Source organism: Watersipora subatra, chromosome 7, assembly GCF_963576615.1.
Source record: "Watersipora subatra chromosome 7, tzWatSuba1.1, whole genome shotgun sequence".
NCBI lineage: Eukaryota > Metazoa > Bryozoa > Gymnolaemata > Cheilostomatida > Watersiporidae > Watersipora > Watersipora subatra.
In genome coordinates, this window is record NC_088714.1 from 36757025 (window position 1) to 36773425 (window position 16401).

A 16401-nucleotide genomic window follows, 5' to 3' on the forward strand; every position below is an offset into this window, starting at 1 on the left:
AAAATTAAATACATACAATTGCAGCTACCGCTAGGATTTGCCAGGGAAGGAGATATAAGTTATCCTTCATTACAACAGTTGACTTTAATAAATTTGGATTTTATCAATGTCTTAAAAGACAAACTTAGAGGCAAACATAAAAGCAAACTTTTATTTTTAACTTAACGTAATTAAAGTTTCTTCGGCATTCGTAGTTTGAAGTTTCTCGCTGGTTACCTAATTTTTCCTTTGTTTCGCTTTCGTGACTAGCCGGCCGTTTTAAGATAAACCTATCTAAGAACATTTGCCTTTGTCGCTCTTTCAACATGTTGCGATTAAGGACGAACACAGGTGTCGTCACAAAGGGTTAATGCACGACCACTAGCCAACTTGTCCGAAAGTCTATTTTTATAGTTTTGATAGATCTTACCGGCCTTTTCACATAGCATCAATTCAGTTACGCTGTCACCGGCCAATCGTTTATCTTTTTTCCAATGCCTGAGCAGTCTCTCCATCAGCGGTCGTGAACATTGCTGCGCCGTTTAGAAACTATGGTTTGTCATTTTGCAAACTAAAAGCCCTGAATATAATCCTTCTGTTTGATAATTGTGGATGTATTTCTGTCATATTGCTGAGCTAGCTCAATCACTCATACATATTTCGCATATTTTTCAATAATTTTCCGTTTAATATCAACTGTTATCATTCGCTTTTTTTTGCCATTATCTTTCATTTTACCGGCAAACTTTTGGTCAACACAGAGTACCTTAATTTACAAAATTCTGCACTGAAAACCCCACACAAAAAACACGGTACAAAAGTATAACCTGAGCAGTTGAAAAATACAAAGTGATGCTGTTGTCATAAAACACCGCCGGCATACTTGGCAACTGACTCACGTGCTCGTATCTCAAACATGGCTCGTTTGTTAGTGCTAAAACTTGCTTAAAAGTTGGCTCGTATTTCAAATTTCTCGTACGTTGGAGAACTCATAAGTTAAAGTATTACTGTAGGATAGAGGTGGAACGAGACAGGTTTTTTATGTTCAAGATGAGACTCGAGACACTGTCTTGTAAAAATTCGAGAATCGAGACACGAGACAGTAAAATAATGAGCATTTGGTGATGATATCACAAAACAAGTACTAGCATACTTGGTATATATAAAATTGATAAACCTCTTTTTAAATTGGATTTTCACCTGGTGTAAACGATTTAAATACAACATTTTAATAGTGATATGCATGTAGTTTTTGTAAACAAAAGTGACACAAACAGCTCTAAAATAACGAAGTTATATATTCTAAGAATTTTGAGCTTGATTGATCATAATTATTATAAACATATTGCTTTGTACATGTGTTCTTTTAACATCTATTGAATAGGTCTCACATTTTCTGTAATGTGTAATGAAACTGATAGCCGTCGCTCTACAAAGAAATACCACAACTAAAAGAACACATAATAACACTTTCATTCTTATCGTTTCATTAATGTTAAGTTTTGTTTGTGTATTAACAGTAGCATGTGAATTATATTTAAATTGTACTCATGAAATTATATGAATTACTGTATACATGTACATGTATATTCTTATATTGAACTAACAATATCGACATTGTTAACCGAACACAGACTATGGTCGACACGGCCTTCTGTTCGTTTCTCTGTGTCCGGGCAAGTTTTACCCGCGATTGGTAGTATATAAAAGAGGCCCGAATTTTCTGAAGGGCAGTTGGTGTTTAGACACGGTACGATAAAATACAGACATTTCACCCGCAATAGTCTTATTTATTAAATTGGATTATCCGAAGGGTAATTAGATACGACCCGGTATCTGTTTTAAGGACACTGAACCGAACTACAATATATTAACAGGGCCGTTGTCCAGACTACATGATTAGACTCGGTGGCCAACATAATCAATAGCAACAGGTAGTAACGGACCGGGTATAACTTTAAAGGCAGCTGCCCGCAATCCATTACAATATATGGAGTTGTTGCTACCACAAGAAGCCATGTTTTAACAACCGTGCGCAGGCGCTTTAGTTCTATTTCCTGTCTCGAGTTTGGCAATAGTTAAGTCGAGACGAGACCGACATGAGACAGGTCGATACTCGAGACGTCTCGTGTCTCGTTCCACCTCTACTGTAGGAACCAGACTTTATGTGAACAGATGTCACTGAGCCTAGCGTCGCAAGCGTTTTGCTGCGCATGTTAGGCCCGGTTCCCATATACGTCACAAAGCACCGGAGACACACCGCAGGCTATTAGCGATGAAATGGGAATGTATGCGCCGAGGATCGCCGGTAGTTGCCGGTGGCATCGCAATAGTTCAGCGCTGTTCAAATTTCGCAAACGGCCACAGGCAAAACCTTCCCGAAATGCACTGTACGGATAAAGGTCACCATTATAGGAACGGCATGGCCAGCAAACATTTTATTTGATTATGCAATTATGTTTACGATATTATTAACAATGTGGCTTTTATGTGAACATATCCCGCCGAGCCTAGCGTCGCAAGCCATGCGCAGCAAAAACGCTTGCGACGCTAGGCTCTGCGGGATATGTTCACATAAAGCCACATCGCAAATAATATCGTAAACGTGATTGCTTAATCAAATAAAATATTCGCTCGCCATGCCGTTCCTATAATGGTGATCTTTACCCGTACAGTGCATTTCGGGAATATTTTGCCGCCGGCAACTACCGGCGGTCCTCGGCGCATACGTTCCCATTTAATCGCTAATAGCCTGCGGTGTGTCGCCGGTGCTTTGCGACGTATATGGGAACCCTGCTTTACACAGTAAAATGTCTCAAAGACCTCAGACAGATATTTTATTCGTATTGATCATCTATTGATTGTTGGAGCAACAGATATGTGATTTGCTATTATGAAGTGTTTACAACTATTTGCGATTGTAAAAAATTGCGATTGTGAAGCTTTTTATTATCTGCTATTTTTCGAGTAGGCTTGTGGAAACTTAAAAGTTAGTTATGGCAGCACAGGTGTTCAGCTAATAATAGCTTCAAGTGGTTTTGGCACCTGGTAAGTTATTTTTATTAGACCTCACAGCAAACCTGTAGTGAAACTTTCATTGACTGTCATTGTTTTCAACGGGTGCAGGCTGCATGCCCAACGGAAATGCTTGGCTAGCATAGTGCAATCGTCAAATCAAATTTTAACATGACTTGCTGGTGAAACAGCTTTAAACTATTTTTTTAATTTGTTCACCAGTTGGGTAAGCAATGCTAGTATGGCCTATCACAGTTGGTGTAACACTTGCTAGCATGGCTAATCGCAGTTGGTGTAACACTTGCTAGCATGGCTAATCACAGTTGGTGTAAGCATTGCTAGTATGGTCAATCACAGTTGGTGTAACTTGATTTGAAGTTGATTGATTTGAGTTGATTTGATTTGAAAAGTTTGGTAAGTAACTTGATTTGAAGTTTCAGGCTGATTTGAAAAATAAATCGAATCACGCCGCTATCTATATAGCCTTGTTTTCTGTAACTGATAAAAATACTTTTACTAGAAATTCTACTGTCATGCAGCCCACGACCAAAGAGATATTGGAAAAAAAGAAAGATGGTTGAGAAATGCAATATTAGCAGTCAAATGGCACTGTAATGCAATAGGATAACTGCAATGGGTGGCTGTAATGTACTGGGTGTGGGTGTTATTATATACAACAAATAGCAATAATGAAAGGAAAAGATTATATGTTTATATCTCTCCCCCTGCAATAGGAGAAATGCAATATTGGCCAATATTAGAAGTAAAATGCACTGTTATTATTAGAATAACCAATATTATTAATATAGTAATAATATAAAACCAATGCACAATTTTGTTTACATTTCAAAACGTCATAGCTAGCAATATCATGAAGCTGTGATATTTCTTATATATATTCTTATATATAGATTTTTAGAAAATTTGTACTACGTAGTCATTGTTCTGTAGTCATCCAAACTTATAATTAAACATTGTAATAATCTCATAAGAATCGTTAGAAAAAACATAATCGTCATTTCCTTTACTTACACTGCGTTGGACATCAGTTAGAATACCAAAGTACTCAAAAGTTTCCAAAATGTCAGTTACTTTGAAATCTGCAAAAAGGAAACGATTTCTGTACTTCTACGTTAATTACAGAAACCTTCGGCAATTCGACACTGCTATAGATAGACTGGTGAAATGTGCACGTTATTTTTTCGTGAAATGCGCACAACTTGATGGTTATATTTTCTGTTGCTCGGCGTTTCGATGGCCGGTCTTAACTTTTTTTAAACCAAGCTTTTCAAGCGTTTTTTGACGATTTTCGGCCAAATTAATCCGATCTGATGGGTTAGTTTTAGGAGGTTACCTTTCAAAGACTTAGAAACATATTTAAATAGGTTTATACGTGTTTTGTATCGTTACTATATTTGAACGACCTTACAGAATAATGGTTAAGTTTGTTGATGAGATATCGGCACAAGGGTTTGCGACGGCTGTTAACGGATAATTTTTCGGGGGTTGTGTGCAAATGTGCATTTATCATAAATCTCCCAACCAATCGCTCCGCTTATGTTCGGTCGTGGGACAACATTCACGAAGTTAGCCCAAACTTTGGTAAGAAATGCGCACCATTGATACTGAAGCTAAGCGCACGCTACAAAAAAAGAAAAGGACCACATGTCATGTCAAGTTTTTGGTAAAAGTGACTTCACCATGAGGCCACACAAGAGCTCTTTGACATCTGACAATTTTTGCAAGCCAGTTTTTCTAAAATGCAACTAGCGTATGTACGTTATAGCTATGCGATATGAGTTTTTGCATCTCGATACGATATGCAATAAATATCGGCGATATCGATATTCGATACAATATTTGCATTCGTAATGACTAGAGAGTAATTAATGATGTTAGGTTTTGCAGTGACATAAATGAATACTGTATTGTAAGAAAACCAGAGGTTAGAAAATGGTATGATGTGCCCTGCAATGATGTTTTAACAGACCTTGTAGAACATAGAACAAAACCAAATCTAGTGATGAATTTAGCATACATGTACATATAGTGGTACAAAGTCACAGCTATACTATTCCTATCCATAGAACCCTAAACGGGATGGGGAAGTCCCCTGTTCTTTTCCCGGTTCAGGTCCTATGGATAGAACTACAGGCTACAGCTACATTATATATTGTAGATTGATTGTACTATGTAACAATTGAGCGACTGATTTGAAAGAGTATTTCAAATCATTCTCAAATGATTCGGGATTTGAATCCGTTATAGGGCTGATTTGATTTGATTTGCTTCGAATCTGCTGACTATTTGATTTGTAATTCTAATTTGATTTGAAGTTCACCGGATTTTATTTGAGTCAAAAAAAGTGTTTTGAAAGCAGCTCTGACTCATAGTCTATAAAACCAGTGAGATTGATTATAAAAATGAGAAAAGTTGTCGATGCAAACCAATAATACTGCAGCTTCAATACAGCTCGCAAATTAAAAATATTAGGTCAACTTTTTTCATTTTGTATGGCCAAAAGAGGTGAGTTTGGAAAGATATTGGAAAGGATTAGGCAATTTACATGTATTGTCTGTTTATATTATGTAAAATCCCTATACCGTAAACGTTCCTGGAACGGATTACCTACGTTGTAACAGGCCAAATTACTTATGTTGTAGGAGCACAAAATGCACTAAAGTGCATTCTTTAGCCAATGTATGACCTCTGATTAACGCATGACACAGTTTACTCTAAATTAATAGCATTTCAAGTTGGAATGTTCCTGTCTAGCTAAAAAAAGAAATTAACTGGGCTGCTCCATTTTCACACTGCCAATTTTTTTAATTTCAACTCCAACTCTGGCCATATTCTGCTCAAAGTACATAGTGGACATCAGTCAAAAATAACCAATTCTATCATGTATGTTTATTCTGTATGTGATATCTGTATTTATTTTTGTAGCCTTCCACCTCAGCTCTCTATCCAGAGCCAGCTCAACAAGGTACACTATACATTTTATTGTTTCATTTTTCCCAAGGTCTCATTTATTAATCAACTCTTTCATTGTCTTTTTTCTGAAAGAAAATAATTTCAAATGGCTCAATAATAAGCATGCATTTCATTTTAGATGCTTTAAAGATGTGGTTGCATCGAATTTGACTTGATTTTAAAAGAAAGTATATTTTTTGTCTATCAGTTGATATGTTGTTTGTTGTGTTAGGCGATCTCATTGCCAAGATATTTGAAAATTAAAATCGAAAAAATTCGATCGCGGTAAAAACGCTCAGACCAAAAAAAACATGCCCAGACTTGCCCAAAATGATGTAACGCGTGATACAACCTGTCTCGATCGTTCATATTTACATTGGCTATTGCGATAAAAGTCTAGTCCTACGCGGCTCTATTGGCATATATTTTATCTTTTATTTGCTAATGTTGGCTAGAATAAATTTTTAAATCCAGCTACAGATACATTATTACCGATGTCTCAAACGCCTCAAACAAGGAAAATTAAAAACTTGTCATATTAGCTTCTTCTGAATGCTGTGTAAACATCTTAGTACTGACTACCAATTCTGCCGGTCTACGGTAATTCTGTCAAGCAAACTATATAAAACAAGGTCTTTGTATCGGCACAGTTCCATCGCTACCCACACTAACGATATACAGCCTCTCAAAAGCCCCGCCCACATTATGCCCGTCGCCTATCCTGTGAGTGGGGCTGTATATCATAATAAGTAAAATATCATGTAAGTAAATAAGCAAGCTGCGTCTTTGCAAAGAATTTGTGGCAAAACCAACTACATCCCTAAAAGTCATGTACATTGTATAGTCGACTGTCAACGTTATCGAGTCATTATTGGTATCAATGTGTAGAAAAAAATTCACTCGTCACATTTGATTAGTTGATTCAAATACTAAACAAATGGCCGAGCTATGCAAAAGTGCCTGTCGATGCAGCTCTGATTACTCTTCATAAATCCATCTATCAGCAAAGATTTCAGCACAGGTGTCAGCGGGGCTATGATATATTCAATGTTCTACAAATCATGTTTTGCATTATCTTCAACAATATTATTTAATTATACAATTTTTACAAACAAAAACATTTTCATCTTGGCATAAAGCTTTTATTAAAAATATCCATTAAGTCGAAGCCACTCACATAGTTTCAGCAGACACAATAAGACAAATTCATCTATTGCAGCAAACTCAAACAAAACATCATAGTTTATGTAGCACACATTCAAGTCTCTTTTTCCATTTATGGCAGTTTTCACACTGACAAAGCTGCTTCGGCTGGTGGGACAACATAAACATCCTGTAATCAGTAAAACAAATACAATAAATGTATGTCATTCATTGATATGTCATTCTAATGTGTATCTACTGAAAGCTTTTAAATTGGGAGTTAGATAGTTTGGGAGTGTAATTTTAAAAATGAATAAATGTTTAACAATAGCATAATTATGCCCAGCCAATGATTCGAAGCTTTGGTTTTAGAAGTTAAAGATTTGCATTGATCAATCGATTTTCTTCCCTTTTTACAATTGAGAAGTGAACATCTCAAGTCAAATCATAAGTTCTAATTGACTAGATAAAACTGACACAGAAAATTTGAAGCAAATATAGCTCAATGAAATGATAAAAAATTATAAAGCGATGATTGGTGATAGCAAGAAGTTATAATTTTATTAATCAGTAGGCCCTACATGTATTAATGAAAACTAAAAACATTACCTTCAGTATATTCATTAATCTAAGCCATTGTATTGCTAGATGCTATGGATTGAAAAGAAGCCGTCAAGAACTCAATGTACATACGTATCTCGCACTCGTAGGAAATTACATTATAGCCTCAAACAGGGAATATAATCTGAATGTAAACTCCACAGTATATCTATAGGAGACTCAAAGTAAAAGATAAATTTACCTCCATTCTCCAATTTTCCTCCGAAGCACTTTAGGCACCTGTTGCCCAGAAAACACTAAGTCACCTTCGCGGTAACTTTACAGCAATTTCTACAATTCTGTTGTTCGTCAATAAAACATGTCGATCGAGTAATTCATTAAAGTAACAATATTAATTAATTTAGTAAATATCGATGTCAATGCGATTTAATAATAGAGTAAAATTTGGCTGTGATTTGAGATCACAGCCAGCGCGTTTTACGAGTGACAACATTTATATGACCTATACAAAAATTTTGTGCTAATGATTGGCTAATGAACGACCTTATTTTTCGATTGTGTACTCATTTCAGATGTATCACTAGTTACGTCACGTATAAAGCACCCGCTGAAATGTGAGCTTTTTAAAAGATGGCCTCATTCAAACGCATATATCTCTGGACAGGATTGGTCTACAAAGACAAAGATGACATCAGATTGTAGCTGATGTTTTAGCCTTTTATTGCTCTAAATTTCATTAAATCGACCTTATTGATTCAACCATATCTTAAATAATAATATCTTGTGTGTAGATAGAATCAGGCTTTATCTAGCAGTGTTTTATCCTGTACTGTCAGCTATTGTTAGCCTTACATACTTACAAAGAACTATGAATTATACTAAGCTGGCCAATGGGATGCAGTAATAAAGGTTATCTTCATGACTTGACCTGAATTACAATGATGAGGATAATTTTATAATAGTTATTATTTTGTGTTATAACTCTTTCTATATTACTAAGCTTGCATAGAGCGATAGCTTGCATAGAGCGATAGCTTGCATAGAGCGATAGCTTGCATAGAACGATAGTGTAGCGCACATAGTCACTACACTATCGCTGCCCGAAAACTTAGTATGCAGTAGATGTTCCCATAATGTATAATTCCTATACCGTTTAGTTCCACATAATGTAATTAATTTATGTAGTTTTGCTTTTTACTGCGTAAAAAATTATATATATAATGTAGTGTTAAGTAGGTACAAGTTCTCCATATAATGTAGTGTTAAGTAGGTACAAGTTCTCCATATAATGTAGTGTTAAGTAGGTACAAGTTCTCCATATAATGTAGTGTTAAGTAGGTACAAGTTCTCCATATAATGTAGTGTTAAGTAGGTACAAGTTCTCCATATAATGTAGTGTTAAGTAGGTACAAGTTCTCCATATAATGTAGTGTTAAGTAGGTACAAGTTCTCCATATAATGTAGTGTTAAGTAGGTACAAGTTCTCCATATAATGTAGTGTTAAGTAGGTACAAGTTCTCCATATAATGTAGTGTTAAGTAGGTACAAGTTCTCCATATAATGTAGTGTTAAGTAGGTACAAGTTCTCCAATACGATTTGAATAACGAGAATCTTGTAGTTAACCATAAAAATATTGCTTTCTCTCATCCAGCACTTAGGAGCTCTAGGGGTACCTCTACTATATATACAAGTACGCTCAGTCTAGCGGTATCTCTATTATATATATACAAGTACCCTGGCAGTCTAGGGGTATCTCTTTTATATATACACGAGTACACTGGCAGTCTAGGGGTATCTCTAATACATATACACAAGTACCCTGGCAGTCTAGGGGTATCTCTATTATATATATACAAATACCCTGGCAGTCTAGGGGTATCTCTATTATATATATACAAGTACCCTGGCAGTCTAGGGGTATCTCTTTTATATATACACGAGTACACTGGCAGTCTAGGGGTATCTCTAATACATATACACAAGTACACTGGCAGTCTAGGGGTATCTCTATTATATATATACAAGTACCCTGGCAGTCTAGGGATATCTCTTTTATATATACACGAGTACACTGGCAGTCTAGGGGTATCTCTATTATATATATACCAAGTACCCTGGCAGTCTAGGGGTGTCTCTTTTATATATACACGAGTACACTGGCAGTCTAGGGGTATCTCTAATACATATACACAAGTACCCTGGCAGTCTAGGGGTATCTCTATTATATATATATACAAGTACCCTGGCAGTCTAGGGGTATCTCTATTACATATACACAAGTACCCTGGCAGTCTAGGGGTATCTCTATTATATATACACAAGTACCCTGGCAGTCTAGGGGTATCTCTATTACATATACAAGTACCTTGGCAATCTAGGGGTATCTCTATTAGATATACAAGTACCCTGGCAGTCAAGGGGTATCTCTATTACATATACAAGTACCTTGGCAATCTAGGGGTATCTCTATTAGATATACAAGTACCCTGGCAGTCTAGGGGTATCTATATTAGATATACAAGTACACTGGCAGTCTAGGGGTATCTGTTTTATATATACAAGTACACTGGCAATCTAGGGGTATCTCTATTAGATATATACAAGTACCCTGGCAGTCTAGGGATATCTCTTTTATATATACACGAATACACTGGCAGTCTAGGGGTATCTCTTTTATATATATACGAGTACCCTGGCAGGCTTGGGGTATCTCTATTATATATACACAAGTACCCTGGCAGTCTAGGGGTATCTCTATTAGATATACAAGTACACTGGCAGTCTAGGGGTATCTGTTTTATATATACAAGTACACTGGCAATCTAGGGGTATCTCTATTAGATATATACCAAGTACCCTGGCAGTCTAGGGGTATCTCTATTAGATATACAAGTACTCTGGTAGTCTAGGGGTATCTGTTTTATATATACACAAGTACCCTGGCAGTCTAGTTTGTTGTGAGAAATCGTTAGTTGTGTCGATGAAGCGCAGAGAATCAGTAGCTGCGCAATTATTTAAAAATAATTAAAGAAGATCGATTGATGCAAGTGTTAGGGTAGATGTGTTAGGGTCAGTGTTACATACATTTATGTATGTCTGATTTAACTCTAACCCAAATCTCTGCACAAAAGAAGCTGTGAACTCAATGCACAAAAGGAGTCGTGTACTCCCTGCACAAAGGAATGTGCAGAGAAACACACGTTTATTTATCAGACTGCTCTCTAAATTTACTACAACAATTTTGATGAACAATTAATTTCTTTAATGTTTTTAGAAATTGTTTTGATATATTAAAAATTAAAATACTAATATTGTAGCAGTTCTGCTAAAGAAAACACAGGTCAGCCAAAAATTTGTGATCACGATTGAGCCTTGAGTCCTTAGAACTTCTTACAGAAGTTTGCACATAAATATTTAATTTGTCAACCAATATCTTTGGTTGACAAATCATGCCTACACTTATTAAAAATCCTAAACTTGCACTAATAAGACCAAACCAGTTTTGATATTCTAGCATTGGTTCATTTTTGCTATTATCACATATGGCAACAGATGTCCAAGAGAAGCTTTTATCCAGATACATGCTTTTATCCAGATACATGCTTTTATCCAAATACATGCAATTTTAAATAAGAAAGTTAGTTTAGTTAGTGAAAAATAGAATGACCAGCCTTAACACAGATCTTATGTTTTTCCCCAACAGATGATTATCAGTAGCAAGACAGTTATATTCAGACAATTTGACCTGGTTTTAAAATACTTGTTCACTTGTTCGAGTTCTAAAATGATTCTAAATATACCAATGAATTTTGTTCTAGCAGGATGCCTGGTATAAAAGTTGGCACCAGTTAAATAGGAGGCTTTGGGGCATTCGTTTCATATTTCGATCTACGTTAATCACACATTATTATGGCTTATATACATATATATATATATATATATATATATATATATATATATATATATATATATATATATATATACATGTACATATATATGTACATATATTATAGAGACTTATGCCGATCTCTAGTGTGACAATTATAAAGGGTGCTGGAGAGGTTGAGGTTCACTGATCTCTTTATTTATAACTGATGACCGTGAAGCCTATTAAAAAATGAATAACCATGCTTAAAATATGTATACAAAATCAGAACAAAATACAAGTTAAAGAAACAAACAAAGCAATTAATGATATAATAGGCTTCGAGTAAATTGCATAATTGTTACACACCTTCGTGCTGTCTGTGCACCCTCTAACACTTCTATCTCTGATGTTAAAGTTGCTGTAATAAGCAAACTGGGTGGCAGAGCCACAAAACTTCTACTGAATAATAGTAAAACGCTCAACTGTCTCTAATGTATGAGCTAGCATGGTGACACCAGAAACTAAACTGATGTGACAGAAATTGCAACTAGAACTCGACTGGATAAAATAGCAGGTAATGAGAAAAAGAGTAAAATAATTGGTGCAAGTTTACCGCCACTCTTACGTCAATCGGCCAATGCTCGCCAAGCGCCAAACCCGAACAATAAGCATCAAGTGGACCACCCGGAGAGCAAGAAAATAGCTGAACGCTGACTTGTCACCTCTAAGTGATTTTTGGTAGCTCATAACATTCCATTAGTATTGCTCACTGGACAGTAGAACCAATGAAGGGTTAATTTCTCTACACTCCCACCTAAATTTTATTCTGATGAAATTTACTTTAAACACTAAATACTACATAAGACACATTATTTCTAAATCTACTAATAACTGTTTGTTTATGAACTCAACTATGCCTGAATAAGCACAATGATTTTTTGAATGGGTCTTCTCAAGCATGTGGTGGGTGATGTGGGTTTGCCATTTCTGTCTAGATGGCTGTTTCCCAATCTGACATCAACTTTTCTAACAAGATCATCAGCTCCTTTAACTAGATTAGTGATGATTCCGATTTTCCATTGGTTTCTGGGAGTGAGCTCATCTTTTATAATGACAACATCTCCCACCTTGACATTTCTTTGAATTGTTGTCCATTTTTGTCTAATTGTCAGCTGTTGCAAATAATCTGCCTTCCAAGCATTCCAAAAATCTTGCGCAAACTGTTGTGCCATTCTCCACTGTTTTCTTCCATAAATTTCATCGTTTCCAAAGATTCCAGGCGGCAGGGCTGGTAACGATGTCGTCTTCCTGGTGAGGAGGTGATTAGGCGTAATCACCATTTCCTCCGGGTCATTGATATTAGTGGCAGTGAGTGGGCGGCTGTTGACAATATTGGCAGCCTCATAAAATGCTGTTCTCAGTGTCTGGGAGGTAAGTCGTCTGTTGTATTTTAATGCCATACCGTTGAGGACAGCACGAACTGAACGTATCATTCGTTCCCACACTCCTCCTTGGTGGCTAGCCTCTGGTGTGTTAAACTTGAATTCTATGCGATTTTCCAGCAAGTAATCTTTAACCTTACCACTCGACAGCTCTATTTGCTTGCTCAGTTCGTTATTCGCACCAACGAAATTTGTCCCATTGTCACAGCGTATTGTACTGACGTTTCCACGTATAGCCATAAAACATCTCAACGCGTTTATTAGGGTGTCAGTGCTCAGATCGTCCAGGATTTCGATGTGAACGGCTCTCGAGTAAAGGCATGTCAGCAAGAGCCCCCATCTTTTAAGTTCGGTGCGTCGATCTTTAACAACATAGTGTCCAAAGACATCGATGCCTACATGAGTGAAAGGCGGAGTGTTCTCAAGCCTTTCCTTTGGTAGTTGTCCCATAAGCTGACTTTCTGCTCCTTTCCTAAGTCGAGCACAGCTCACACACTTGCTGATGATAGACTTGATCAAACTGGTGCCATTGATGATCCAGTATCCTGCATCTCTAACTGCTGCCAAAGTGCTTCTGCGACCTAAATGAAAAGTCTTTTCATGGAAGTGTCGAACGATTAGTTTGGCTATGTGTGATGCTTTTGGAATTATGACAGGATGCTTTTGTTGGTCATTCAGACCTGAAGCAGCGTTGACTCTCCCACCAATGCATAATATTCCTTTGTCATCTAGCTGAGGGTTCAATTTCTTCAGAGACTCTTTGTGGTTATTCTGGTAGTAGCATTCCATCTGGGTAGTTCGTATGATAAACTCCTCAGCTTCCCTCAAGTTTTCCACTTTGATCTCCTTTGCGTTCCAAGATTTTGATTTGGCACATTTCTTTAAAATGGCAATACTTTTGATGAGCGACTTCCAGCTGCCTATGTTGCTAAACCTTTTTGAAAATTCTGAGCTTCTTGTTATGGCAGTTGTTAGAGATGTTAGCTTTCGTACCTCTGGGTCTTTAGCATTTAGTTCTGTGGTCCTGACGTTTTTCCTCATGTTGTCAGATATGTCTTGTTTCCATAAGAATTCTGGTCCACGAAACCAAGGGGAACTCATGAGCATGCCTACTGTGGATCCGCGTGAAGCTAAGTCAGCTGGATTTTCCTTCGTTGGAATGTGATGCCACTGTGCCACGTCTGTTTTCATCTTTATTTCTTGGATTCTGTTTGCCACAAACATGTGAAAGCGTTTAGTGTCGTTATTAAGATATGACAACACTATCTCAGAGTCGGTCCAATAATGTTCTGCGTTTATTGGCATGTCAAGTTCTTTGTTAAGCAAATCAGCAAGACGAGTTGCGACTGTAGCAGCCTGCAGTCCAAGACGCGGTATAGTCACTGCCCCTTTGGAAGGTGCTACTCGGGCTTTTGCCATTAAGAGAGTACAATGAACTCTGTTCTGTTCATTAAGGAGTCGGAGGTAGGAGCAGGCTCCATATCCTCTAAGGCTAGCATCTGAGAAGTGATGAATTTCCGCTACCTTGACAGCTCCAAAGTCATTTGGTTTCAAGCACCTTGGTATGTCTAAGCCGTCTAGCTCTTTGAGATGTTTCAGCCAGTTTTCCCAATGCGTCTTGAGAGTAGCATCCAAACTTTGATCCCAGTCAAGGTTGATCTGGTTGGCCTTCTGGAGTATGTTTTTGCCCATCAATGTAAAAGGTGCCAGGAAACCAAGAGGATCATACAATTGTGCTACAGTGGACAGGATGCCTCTTCTAGTGCAAGGTTGAGTTTCTATGCTACGTGAAAACTTGATTATATCCTCGTCCATGGACCATATCAGTCCTAGCGTTCTCTGACTTCCAAAAAGATCAAGATTGGTTACGCTTCGTTCTGTTCTGGGTAGGGCCTCGAGTAGCTCTTTGCTATTAGAGGCAAATTTATGAAGTCTAAGGTTACCTTCTTGGCATATTTGTCTTGCGCCCTGTATTAGCTGTATGGCCTCACTGGCAGTCGGAGCACTTACGAGCCCATCATCCACATAAAAGTTTCGGCAAATGAAGTTTGCTGCTTCCCGTGACTCTGCTTTGTAGTCCTCTGCAAGTCTTCTTAGGCCATGCGTTGCTACAGCAGGAGATGATGTTGCTCCAAAAAGATGAACAGCCATTCGATAGTCTCTGACCTTTCCATCTTCAAGCCAGAGAAAACGTAGATAGTCTCGATCATTTTTCTCTACACGAAAGTTGTAGAACATCTTTTCGATGTCACAAGATGCTGCGATTTGTTCTTTTCGAAATCTGCAGAGAATTCCTACCAGACTATTAATGTGATCTGGACCTTGTAGCAAATGATCGTTGAGGCATGTACCAGCATATCTGGCACTACAATCGAACACTACCCTCAACTTCTTTTTCTGCGGGTGGACTACATGAAAGTGGGGTATATACCAAATCTCGCCTGATTTTTCCATTTCCGTGTCGAGAACTGGTTCGGCATGACCATTCTTTATGAGTTGGTTCATGAAGGTTTGGTATTCATTGTTTAATTCTGAATTTAAGGCCAATCGCTTAACAAGCGAGTTCAATCTTTTTACAGCTTGGTTCCTGTTGTCAGGCAGATTTGGTCTCTGTCGAAATGGGAGTGGCATCTGGTAAAACTTGTTTTCCAGTTGCTTCGTCTCCCTAGCCATAATCGACAAGAACTTAAGATCATCCTGAGAGATCGTCTGTTCTTCTTCACGATACTGCAAACACTCATATTCTTGCTGAATACTTTTTGTTAGAGTGGTGTTAACTTGAACCTTCGCTGTCGCGCTTTTATACGAGCTTTCCCTAGCTGATACCTTGCCTCCACAAACAGTCCAGCCTAAGAAGGTTCTGATGGCAAATGGTTCTCCGAGGTCTCCAACTACAGACTCTATGGGCGCTAACGCTTCAGGACAATCTGTCCCTAGCAAGAGACCAATCGGAACATCATCCATGTAGGGTGGTAGACTGTCTTGTATCTTTTGAAAGTGAGACAGGTGTTGAGTGTTTAGTGGGGTAGGAATATGTCGACGCTCACAAGGTAGGCTGGCACTTTCATAAGCTGAGATAGTTGTGCTAGCATCTTCCCAAAGGCCTTGTAATTCAATATTAGAGTATTTTGTGAGCTCTTTTGTTGAGGAACCTGTCATAGTAGCGATAGTTATAGTCTCCCTGATGCTTTCAGGTTGTAGCATAGAAGCTACCGATTGTGAAATAAAGCAGGCGTCAGATTGGGTGTCAAGCATGGCGTAGACCAGTATCTTCTTGCTGGCATTTGTTGATACGCATACTGGTAAAACCATACTAAGTTTATCAGAGTTTCTGTGCCTTGTGGTATGTGCACAAATTTGTGTGTTATGTGATTTGACAATCTGATCATCCTTGATTTCATGTTCATTAGCATTGGAGC

General features: G+C 37.6%; 1 protein-coding gene across 2 annotated transcripts in view; it reads left to right on the forward strand.

The window, feature by feature from the left end:
* LOC137399452 (transcription factor 12-like) overlaps window positions 1-16401 on the forward strand; it is a 137933-nt gene that overhangs the window by 99052 nt on the left and 22480 nt on the right. For both annotated transcript variants that reach the window (XM_068085572.1, XM_068085573.1), the window contains exon 12: window positions 5941-5980. In XM_068085572.1, coding sequence (XP_067941673.1) covers window positions 5941-5980 — 40 coding nt within the window. The remainder of the gene's footprint in view (window positions 1-5940; window positions 5981-16401) is intronic.